This window comes from Setaria viridis, chromosome 2, assembly GCF_005286985.2.
Source record: "Setaria viridis chromosome 2, Setaria_viridis_v4.0, whole genome shotgun sequence".
Taxonomy (NCBI): domain Eukaryota; kingdom Viridiplantae; phylum Streptophyta; class Magnoliopsida; order Poales; family Poaceae; genus Setaria; species Setaria viridis.
The window spans coordinates 26,870,879-26,883,118 of record NC_048264.2 but is presented as its reverse complement, the minus strand read 5'-3'; the positions used below and the strand labels follow the sequence as shown (position 1 = coordinate 26,883,118).

The 12,240-nt window shown below is 46.8% G+C and overlaps 1 protein-coding gene across 1 annotated transcript; it reads right to left on the bottom strand.

The window, feature by feature from the left end:
• Window positions 1-127: 127 nt before the first annotated feature.
• LOC117843653 (uncharacterized) lies at window positions 128-5,377 on the bottom strand. Its single transcript, XM_034724306.2, has 4 exons — window positions 5,173-5,377; window positions 4,768-4,983; window positions 1,719-4,681; window positions 128-960 (listed from the first exon to the last, which is right to left on the bottom strand). Exons 2-4 carry the CDS (start codon window positions 4,972-4,974, stop codon window positions 396-398), a joined length of 3,735 nt encoding a protein of 1,244 aa, XP_034580197.1. The 5' UTR covers window positions 4,975-4,983; window positions 5,173-5,377; the 3' UTR covers window positions 128-395.
• Window positions 5,378-12,240: the final 6,863 nt, after the last annotated feature.

Genomic DNA, 12,240 nt, shown 5'->3' with positions numbered 1-12,240 from the left:
AGCTAGTATTCGCTCAGTTCTATGAGAAGACTTGCAATACCACCAATCAGTTTTATAAAAAGATAACACTACAGCATGCTGACATCACCCATCATTACACAATTCTACCTTGCAGTCATGTTGAGTATTTCAGGCAACAACATTCTTCATTCCACGCAAACTTCACTAAATGTTTAAAACCCAGTACAAAGGACAGGAATGTTTTCTACAAGATGAGAGCGAGAGCAAACTCAAGCTCAATCTCTACAAAATTCAGTCACATTTTTATCTATCAGATAGTAACTTGTAAACATCAAGATGCCAACGAGTACATGATGAACTGATGAATAAAGGGTCCAGCGATGGCATAGCAGAATTGTTCACCACATAGAAAGCTAACAGCAGTCAGCAATGTCTCAGTAGAGCCTGCCACAACAATCAGAGGCACCACAGTAGCAATGCTTCACCTTCTCCTTGCCATTCTCGTCAAGGACTTGACCTACCGTATAATTATAGTGGTAGGTCAGCTCCTGTAGTGGTGGGATATTCTCAACAGCAAAAAGCACAACATGCGGCATCCTCATGTCATCATGGTCCCAGAGAACATGTTGGGCATAGAGATTTGGTGAACAACTATGGTTGATGAATCTTCCAACATTGGCATACTCCGCTGCATCTATTGTGAAGCCTTCCATTGTCTTGGAGGACGAGGTAGAAGATTGTACACCAACCACCGACTTTAGCCCCACCCAAAGTTCTTCATCATGGTAGTTACTACCAATATCGAATAGATACTCGTCGTTCTGTGTTTTGTCAGCTTCTTTGTCTTCCAATAGCTCACCAACATACTCACATATGAAACTGCCTGAAGATATAGAACTGAGGGATCTTACGCCCCAACCTGTACTACCAGTCTTGAATATTTCTAGTGGAATTTTGACACCATGCTGACTCACCCTATTGTGGCATGTTGGCGGGCACCTGCAAGTAGTGGTTAAAAATTTAGTTAGCTCGCTTGCATATAAAGCTGGATTATTAACTCAGTTTGAAGCTAATGGTCTGGTCTGCATCATTACGTTTGCTTGTGTCAAAATCTTGCTAACTTTAGCAGAACAACTAAACTTTGTGAATTAATTTTTCATATGCACAAACACATTCTGCTGTTCTTAATGTTCCATAATGTGTTGTGTTTGGTTCTTTAGGAGCTCCTAAAATTCCTGTCACATCGAATGTTTAGATACTAATTAGGAGTATTAAACATAGACTAATTACAAAACCAATTGCACAGATGGAGGCTAATTTGCGAGACGAATCTATTAAGCCTAATTAGTACATGATTTGACAATGTGATGCTACAGTAACCATGTGCTAATGATAGATTAATTAGGCTTAATAGATTCATCTCGCGAATTAGCCTCCATCTGTGTAATTAGTTTTATAATTAGCTCATATTTAGTCCTCCTAATTAGCCTCCGAATATTCGATGTGACATGAATTTTAGTCCGGACTAAAGATCCAAACACCCCCTTACTATCATATGGATCTAAAACCAACCGTCAGCCTTAACATGACATAAAATAGAAGCTTCAAAGGAATAGGTAATTTTCTCCTGCTTAAAATTTAAATGTGGTTTTATTAAAAAAAATACGGTAACATAAAAAACAACAGAACTAAATAACAACAAATAAATATCTTATGAGGTTGACAGTCATTGGGTTATTTTTTTTTCACAGCCATACCTGCACGATGGGCCACACTCGTATATGAGAGGCCTGGCCTCGATGATTGCACCATCGGAATTGAACGGGATTTCCCCTCCATTCTTCACTGCACAAGCACATTTAATAGAGTCCGTGCAGCCGTTTGTGCAGTCACAACCCTTGGGAGGTTCTTTTTCATACCAGCTTGGATATATGACTTTAGTGGTGTATTTAAATGGTGCTGGCCTTGTGTCATCAATTGTGTTGATGACACTTATGGGCATCCTCTCGCTTCCTTGGGATATATCAGGCAAACAAAGACCTTCACGAACTTTGGACTTCCTTGTCGCCTTGACTGCATGTAGGGCTAATTCTGGTTGCCCAGCAATCCTATGTAACTTGTACTTGAAGACCATCTCGCCTTTCAGACCTTCTTGCCAGCATTCCATCACCTCGTACAACCCATCATAAATAAATGTCGAAGTTTTCTTGCCTTTAGAATGACCAATTTCACTTCTGTTTTGACCTTTGAATCCATGAATCACTCTAACTGGGGTCTTGGTGTCAATGCAATTCTTCAAGGCAAGATTACCACGCTCAAGCTTTTGATCATCTCCTTGTTTATTGCCGCCAGCCTTCCCTCCGGAGCCAGTGTATATTAGTTCATCCGAGCTTGACAATTCGTCAGGATAGCCTCCGGAGGCAACAATACTTATAGCAACAGGAACACCATTCACCGTAGAAGTGTCAATGCCTCCTTGATGCGGGCGATGGAGACCAACAATCGACAACTCAACTCTAAAATGAAATTCATCTCCAACTTTAACACCAGGAATGCTTCCCACCATGGCCCCAGGCTTGTTATAGATAGGGTCTCTCTTTAAAGCCTTAAATGCTTCAGTGTCAACCCTTCCGATATTGCGATTACCTTGTTCCACAAGTCGTGTAATCTTTCGGCATGCCACCTGGAATAATTGGAGCAACTTTCTAACTTTTCTTTGAGCATCTACATCATGGTCCCCAAGTTGCCTTTGGTGTGACCCGGAAGGAACAGACGGAGGAACCGTGACACATATTTCTTGCTTTTCTCCACACATAACCAACACCTTGGAGTTGCCATCATCTTCCGGGTTAGAATCGTCATTGTCCTCCATTGTCTCATCATTGATCAATAATCTTCTTGGAGTGACATCCATTCCATTAAGTTTGTTCCTTGGGGCAAGAGGCTTGGAAGCACTAGCTCTAGATTTCCTTCCTCGTGTCCAAGGACATTTGTCAGGAGCCATCAATGCTAGTACAATTAGTTGGTCGGGAACAAGTTTCATATCATCACTTTCTCTCATTTGATTGGTTGCAACATGTTTTCCAAACTTGCTCAGCTTATGAGCAGATTTATTTTGCTTTACGTTCATATTTGAGCATGCCAATTCTTTTTTAGTGCTCAAAGTTTTACTTTGCATCTTCCCCCCTGCATTACCAAGCAACGTCGCATTCATCTTGCCACTCTCCAACCTCTTTCCTTTTGTCTTTGCATCAATGGGATCGCTCAAAGGTGTCTTATGAGTACTTCTATGCAAGCTTCCTTCAATTTTATTTTTCATCTTATCACCCACCACTACTCGTGCTAACTGCTTCCCTTCACTTTGTGAGAGTTTTCCCTTCATCTTCTCATCAGAACTATTCCTTGGTGTAGATTTTTCATCAACATTTTGCTGCAGGTTCCCATCTTGTTCGGTACCTACAAAATCATCTGGAACCTGGACCCTAATGTGAGCCTTGCTATGTCCTTCATTTGTCATTCTCTTGCCTTCCAATTTCTCATTAGAAACATCTAGTGCTGATGTCAGAGAAGTAGCTCCTCCTGAAACCGGAATTGCTGCTGCGGCATCAACGTTGATGATAGGTGTGGCTTCTAACGGCAACCCCTCCTCATCTCCACTGCCTGTGGTAGTAAGAGCAGACTTCCCACTGCCAGGAGGAAATGTGCGTATGGGTGAGACATCCAAAACTCTACTGTCTGTGGTGGTAACAGCATTCCTCCCACAGCCAGGAGGAGATGTGCGTACAGGTGAGATCTCCAAAACTCCATTGCCCTCTTCTTTGGTGGTAACAGTCCTCCCGTCTGCAACCACCCTCTTCTTAGGCGGCGAATTCACAGCAGATGTCAACCATCTCTTCATCCTGCTTCCTGCAACTCCATTTTGCTTCCTCTCCAACTCACCATCCCCTGCTCTGTTTCCCATCTCCATGACATCTCCATCTGCAACCTCCTCCCTCCCCACCTCTCCCTCTGCCACCAACAAACCACCCCTCTCACCATCATTCTGCGCAGAACCAACAACGCCACAACTATCCGGTACCGCGACGGCTGATGCCACCACCTTGACCACCCCGTTCCCCTCCAGACCATCCAATGGTGGCACGCCAGCATCACCCAGCAATTGTGCCTCTCCATTCCCCACCTTGTCTCCATCCTCCCCTGCCTTCTCTAGGCCTGACTCAGGTAGGGTACCCTGGAGTGTGCCGTTGCACGCCACAGGCGAAACAGCAGCAGGAGCAACCGGCTCATCCACCTTATTGTGCCCATGCCGAGGAGGGGCGCCATTCTGCGCGGGGGCGAGCGCCGCCTCCACATTATCCAGACCCTGCTGCTGAGGCAGGGCGCCGTTCTGCACGACAGGTGAAGTAGCGGCGGGGGCGGCCGCCTTATCCGAGCCCTGCTGCTGAAGCAGGGAGCCGTTCTGAGCCGGAGGCGAAACGGCGGCGGGGGCGGCAACCGCCTCATCCGCTCTGCCGCCGAGGACGCCGGCGCCATCATCCGCGCCCTTCAAACCATCGCCCCCCGCGGCCGCGGGCGGGGGTGGGGGCGAGGGCGAGGGCGAGGGGGACCGGCCGCACCCGAGCGGCCAGGACCGCCTGGCGGAGGGCCTCAACCTGCCCGGCGATAGCCCCGCCGCGGCCTCCGCGGGCGGCTCGACCCCGACCTCCACCATTCCCAAAACCTGCAAAATCGAGATCGAATCAATGCCAATCGACTCAACGCGGCGCAGATGAATAACCCACCGCAACGAAACCATAGAATCCCCACCCCGCACCCAACAACCCGCGCATCGACCGCGCCCTTCAAACCATCGCCCCCCGCGGCCGCGGGCGGGGGCGGGGGTGGGGGCGAGGGCGAGGGCGAGGGGGACCGGCCGCACCCGAGCGGCCAGGACCGCCTGGCGGAGGGCCTCAACCTGCCCGGCGATAGCCCCGCCGCGGCCTCCGCGGGCGGCTCGACCCCGACCTCCACCATTCCCAAAACCTGCAAAATCGAGATCGAATCAATGCCAATCGACTCAACGCGGCGCAGATAAATAACCCACCGCAACGAAACCCTAGAATCCCCACCCCGCACCCAACAACCCGCGCATCGACCGCGCCAGGAAACGCGGCGGGAGACCCTCGACAGAACAACCAGGCCAGGATGAGGGGCGCGCGAGGGGGGTCTCACCTTTCCTCCGAGACGCGCGGGGCGGCGCGGGCGTATGACGCGGCGGCGAGGCTGGCGGGGTGGGGAGGAGGAGGAGGAGGCGGGGAGCGGGGCAGGGAGGCTGGAGTGGAAACGGAGAACTGGGGAAGGCGACGAGCCGACGAGCGGGGGGAGCTTCGGTTTGGTGGGCGTCGTGCAGTTGCTGCAGCGCGGAGGAAACTGGGAGCCTGGGAATCTGAAAAAAACAGCACGTCAGTCATCAGTCCTCTCTCTAGATTAGAAGGTAATATTCGTCAATTTGGAGGGTGCATGCGCATTTTTTTGGAAGGGTGAAATCAGTTTCTTTTTTCAGGAGAAAAAAGATTTGGATTTGTAGCGGATCTTTTTATCATCTGTCTATAGGATTTTTGGAAAAAGAAAAAAAGATATGCTTTCTTTTGGGTTTTAACGTTTAATAGAGGAAGAGGGTGCGATATCCACAATACACTAGTAGGAATATGTGAAATTCATATAGGAGGTAAGAGCGTGTGTGATATCTATAAAACTACGGGCACGTTTGCCTCGCTGACCAAGAAGTTGGAATAGTTCTTGTGCTTGGATTCCTTGCCAGGTTCTGACGAGCTATTTTGACTCTCCATCCTTCCTCCGCTAACAAGGTTAACTTTACTAGGCGAGGTAAGACCAGCGAAGCAAGCAAGAAACCAAAGGTGCCCTACCTTGCAGATCCGAACTTCAACGAAAAGGCTCCTAAATAACCAAATGGGCACCCCGACCCGATGATCAAAGCCTCTCCGTCGAGCACCAGTGCACCACCGACTCAAGGTATGTAAGATCTTCCACGTTGGATTAAAAATGCCCCTAAAAACAGCACAAGTTGGAGATGAGATCTCATGTATTAGACGAAGAAAACTCCTATAATAACAGCAAAAAACTAATAGGTTAGATCTCACGTACCAGATGGATATAGTTTCTCCAACAAGAATCACCGTCAAAGGCCAGATCTTGTGCATCGAAAAGAGAAAGCCCCCTCCAACAAGAGAACAAATGAAATCCAAATATCAACTAAAAGACGATGAATAGAAAGTCTTGTCGTTATGAATTGATCTTCCACCCGATAACAATAATTCAATTTCGATCTTTACTTCTTTCTTGGATGCCTAATGTTTGTGTTCGCATTTCATCAGAGTAAAAGTAGATTTTCTTTACGAGTAAGGAAAAGTAGATTTTACCTACGTGAAGAAAAGAATTGCGACAAAACTTCACTAAAAACACCACAAGATGCCACCTCGATTCAATGGCTCGTTAATGTTGATGTGTCCATGTCCACAGCAACTCCAAGTTCAGCTCTGAGCTACTTATTTGAATTTCATGGCACTTGAGGTCCTTCCGAATTCTGACAATAATCTGACACATTGACCTGAAACTTCATGCTCCAATATGAGCTATGGTATGAAGGCCATGTTTAGTTACTCCCCAACTCCCAATTTTGACACTATGCAAAAAGAAGATTCCCCATCACATCAAACTCGCGGTACATGCATGTAGTACTAAATGTAGATGAAATTAAAAACTAATTGCACAGTTTTGTTGTACTTTGCGAGACGAATCTTTTGAGCCTAATTAGTCAATATTTGGACAATAATTCACAAATACAAACGAAACGTTACAGTGTGCTACAGTGCTGGAACAGGAATTTTGCGTCTCCCAAATTGGCCAACTAAACAAGGCCGAAATTTGATTAGTTTTAAGCTCCGATTTGACGCTTTCTAGGCCTGCATTGCTGCAGTTTAGGCTATAGTTTTCTGAAGTACATAGTAATCTGCACGGTTGTTTTCTCCCCCACCCGAACAATAGTGTCCAGGGGAGGAAAAATACGTCTGTTTTCTTGTGCACAGGAAGTTACAGGTGTAATTCATTTGCAGGTGTAAAATAATCCAAAGTTGCCAAACAGGACCTAATACTTCTGTTGTGAGCTAAAGTAGCCAAACCATTGGTCTATGAACCAAGTCATGAATAACATTTGTGTACAACTCTGAATAATAACCTTTCTAAATATTATTTTTTTCAAAGTTTAGCAAATATTTGACCAAAGAATATCAATTTTGTTGATCTCGATGGGAACAAAAAAAAAGTAAAAGTCGAGAAATTGAAAACCCTGGTTGCAATATAAGGTTCACTAACTTGCAAGCTAATCAAAAGAATATTGCAATCTTCGGATAGAACGTGTGTAGCATGCCAATGCCGCCACAGATTTTCAATAAAAAAAAATGCCGACACAGATTAATTATGGAAGACGAGCAGAGGAACATAACTAATTAAGGGAAGAATTGATCCAAAACCAGAAATAAAAATCCTGTTAAAATCTAGGCTAGGTATGATACGTAATGAAGCACAGAGATTTGCGACACGACACAGGATCGGTCTGACATCATGTCAGTCGATCCGACCAAAAGTAGTTGATTTTTTTTGAAGGTGAGATTATGGAACGCAAGAAGCCGACCTGAACATTTGTATTAATATACGAGTTTAATTAGCTAGATAGAACATTTGTATTGATATGCGAGTTTAATTAGTTAGACAGAACATTTGTATTAATATGCGAGGGGTCTTTGGCAAGAAGCCGGCCAAAGGTAGTTAGATTAGCTAGACAGAGGTAGACTAGCTAGCTACGTACCTTGGCGATCTGCCGGACGACGACAGTGGCCTCGCCCCCGATCCCCATCGTCATCTTCGCGCCGCCGCCGTCACGCAACACCGCGTCGTCACCATCATCATCACGAGCGGCGGCGGTCGCTAACACGGAGGCGGTCGCTAACACGGAGGCGAGCAGCAGCACTGCCACCGCCGCCAGCCGCAGCGCGGCGCCAGCCGGTCGCGCCATGGACGTCACGGCCAGCGGCTGCGTACCTGCACCCGTGCGCCGTCTTCCCACTCCCCGCCCGCAGCACCACCGCTCCGCTCGATCGATCGACCGGAGCCTCGGTGCGATCAAAGAGCAACTCGTCTGTGAACGTTCCAAATTATATTGGAGAGTTAAACTATTTTATGTTTGACAAAAATTATAGAGAGAATCACAAAGGTCTATGTCACCAAATAGATATACTATAAAAATATATTTAATAAAAAAATTAATGGTATTTATTTAATATCATGAATGTTAGTACTTTATTGTATAAATTTGATCAAAGATATTTAACTCTCCAAAAAGTTAAAATAATTTATAATTTGAAACGGAGGAAGCATGCATGATGGGAGATGATGCCACTACGCTGGCGCAACCAACTCGTTGACTTGGTACCGGCGACAAAGGCCACGCACCACGTATGATCGAGGAATGGACGAGCGAGCCCTCCTAGAGAGCCATGCATGCGGGCCCGCGAATCAGGGTACGGTGCAGTGGGATTCTCGTGCATGTGCAATTGTGCCCTTGTTTACTTCCCAAGTTGGGAGGTGCCAAATTGGCATTTTGCCATAAATGCGACACTGTAGCGTTTCGTTTGTATTTGTGAATTATTGTCCAAATATTGACTAATTAGGCTCAAAAGATTCGTCTCGCAAAGTACAACAAAACTGTGCAATTAGTTTTTGATTTCGTCTACATTTAGTACTCCATGCATGTACCGCAAGTTTGATGTGATGGGAAATCTTCTTTTTGCATAGTGTCAAAGTTGGGAGTTTGGAGGGAAGTAAACAAGGGCTGTGCACCGACGCAGGCTGGAGAGCAGGCTGCAGGATCGAGAGGTCGCATGCATGCCAATGCTGACAAGAGGTTGCAACCATAGGGTTTACCTTGGACTTGTACCTTGTTAGGCCTGGTTTGGTTGCATGATTTATTTTTAGCATCCGTCACATCGAATATTTAGATACTAATTAGAAGTATTAAATATAAATTATTTACAAAACTCATTACATAAGTGGAGGTTAAACAGCGAGACGAATCTATTAAGCCTAATTAGTCTATGATTTGACAATGTGTTGCTGCAGTAAACATTTGCTAATGATGGATTAATTAGGCTTAATAGATTTGTCTCGCCGTTTAGCCTCCACTTATGTAATGGGTTTTTGTAAATAGTCTACGTTTAATACTCCTAATTAGTATCTAAATATTCGATGTGACGCGTGCTAAAAATAAGCAAAGGAACCAAACGCCACCAGTTCTTCCCAAAACGGTGGGCAGCTAGCATACGGGTACCAAAGGGCAGCCGTGCATACGTGTGCACGTGCGTGCGTGTTTAATTACTAGCAAGATTGGCGCCCTACGCCGCACCTGTAGAGTACGAGCTTCAGCGTAAACAGTGATGAAGAGAAAATGTAGATTAGAACGCTCTCTGATGCAGAGCATACAGGCAATAAGGCAAAGAATCAAACAGATCAAAGATGGGAGAAATGGTCAATTTATGTGACACTGGGTAGCAAGAGTAAGGTGTCTATAGTAGCATGAGTTCTTGGACGTCATGTCGCTAGCGGAGACAATGGCACTGGCGTGGTTGACAACGGCGTCTTCAGCGCTCGTCACTGATATCATATAGGAGGGATTCGAGGAGAGGCCGTCGGAGAGGGTCGCCTGGCTCCTCGCCAGCGGCCAGTGCGGTCGGTGGTGAGCGGGTGGCGTGGGCTCAACTGCGGCAAATCCCCGCGTAACTGCACATATGCCTCCAGACATGCCCACATCCAAAGGTAGGGGAGCAAAAAGGGGGCGTCACTCGCGTTGGAACTAAAGAAGCACGATTGTGGCCACGGGAGGCAGCGGCGGCGTGGATGGGGCACAAATTGAGGATAAGATAACACAACGATGGGAGAGACTAAGGGACGGGTCTCAGGAGTGAAGTGCTCAGGGGAGATCAAGTTTGTCAAGAGGCAACGACGACGACGGGTCGAGTGGCGGAGTCATGTGCGGGTGGCAACAGAGAGAGGGCGGGGCTGCGTGGGCGACGGCGGTGGCGTTGGTGCACGCGAGCAGTGGGGGCGAGGTCCGTAGGTCATGAGCTAGTGGCGGTGCGGGTAAAAGCACGTAAGAGAGGCAATGGTGACTGCCGAGCGAGGGAGGATGAAAGGGGACGACGAGCGAGAGTTCGCCGAAGTAATCGTGATGCAAGGACGATGTTTCAAAGCCTCCGCACGTAGGGAAATAAATTGGGTGGGGACCGTCCCCAGTAGTTTCTCGGTGAGGATCCCTCCCATCGGGTGCCGCGTAGCTTTCTCGGTGATCCGACGCACAAGCTCTCGATCGCGCTTGCATAGGCGTCCCGGCTTGCAGCACAGGTTCGCACAGGCGCTCTCTCGCACCGGCTCGCAACACAGGCTCGCACAGGCGCTCGCTCGCTTGGAAATTGCCTCGCGCGCGCCCAGGCCCATGAGTCGCCACATTGGCGGAAGCCCTTCTCGCTCGCCCTGTGCAGTCCGCTGCCGCCGCTGCATCCTCCGTCGTCCACCGCCGTATCCCTTGCATGCCACCGATGCTACCACCGTTTTCCAGCGCCGTAGCCTCGTCTGCCGACATAGTTATCTCGTTCAAGGCCGCGCAATCGGCCGTCCCTCTCGTCTACCTAAGGTTCAAATTTTCTTTTATTTACATAATTTGCTTGAAACCGCTTCCTTCCCTGAAGATCTTAACAATATGTTAAATGATTTGGACCTGATCATCACAGCCGTATCAACCGTCATGAAAGAAGAAGACCACGAGGATAGCAATCTGCACTCCACCACAAGAGAAGCTTCCCCATATGTAGTAGCTGCAATGGCGGTAGGAAACCAGGAGAACAACAACGTTCTTGACTTGTCGCCTATGGTGTCATCTGTGCCTACCTTAGCACACAACGTAATGCAGCCAATGCAGGTATATATTTTTTCACGTTCTTTGATCATCATGAGTTTTCACGTTCTTTGATCATCATGAGTTTTCACGTGTGTGCTAGATTGCAAATAATTTATTTAACTGAGGACGTAATATTTCGCATTATGGTAAGTCACATTAATTCTCAACTTAATGTACAAATAAAGAAAATATGTAACCTTATTGTGTTACAGCAGAAATTTATTTTCACTGATGCTTATTTTTCATCTGAGCTGTGTCGGTTGGGACATGTAAACTTATCTATATTGTTTTAGAAGAACCAGCTATTTATAGGATCATATAATTTGTTTTTTCAGATTACTACATAGCACCCTGTTCTGCTATCATTTTTCTTTTTTTATACCACATAAGAGGATTACTGAACTAGATTCACAGATTAAGCGTGGTGCGAGCGAGCGCGTGTGCGAGTCGGTGCGAGAGAGCGCCTGTACGAACCTGTGCTGCGAGCCAGGGCGTCTATGCGAGCGCGAGCGAGAACCTGTGCATCGGATCTCTGAGAAAGCCACGCGACACCAGATGGGAGGGGCTCCTCACCGAGAAACTAGTGGGGACCGTCCCCACCCAATTTATTTCCCGCACGCAGGACACGTGCGACCGCGAGGTCGGGCCCACACCTTCTCGAGCAAGCGCCGAACACGAACTGACACGCATCCGCCATTCACCGGACGTCACCGAAACCAACGTGTAGGCATGTAGCGGTTGGTCATTTTTTTTAGTACTCGCGTATACTACAGTAACTAATGCCCTCAGGGCACTCACAGTCCAGACTCTATCCATAGAGTCTATACGTCGAAGACTCTATCACAAGAAACTATACTCCATAATGCAAAGTTTGTAACAATAGTTTCTATGGATAAAATTTTTTATTATGCAACACAAAGAAAGGTGATCAGCTGTGGCATCTTACCATGTGATCCACCCTGCACCTCAACAGCTTGCAACAACCATATACGACATGATTAATCGGCAATCGAACAGAGGCATCCAGAAATACGGTGTTGTGATCAAACGGCAATTGAACTGACGCATACATGATATATATCACCAGAAGCACAACGCATACTTTGACACATACAAGATATATCAGCAAACGCACTGGCAAACACAATGCCTACAGTATACACTGAATGGCAAACAAACTCCACAGAACTTCGATGAAAGTTTAGATAGTAGCAATGAGTCATCCATTACAATATATAGCAATGGAAACTAAGATATGAATTGCAAACTGAATA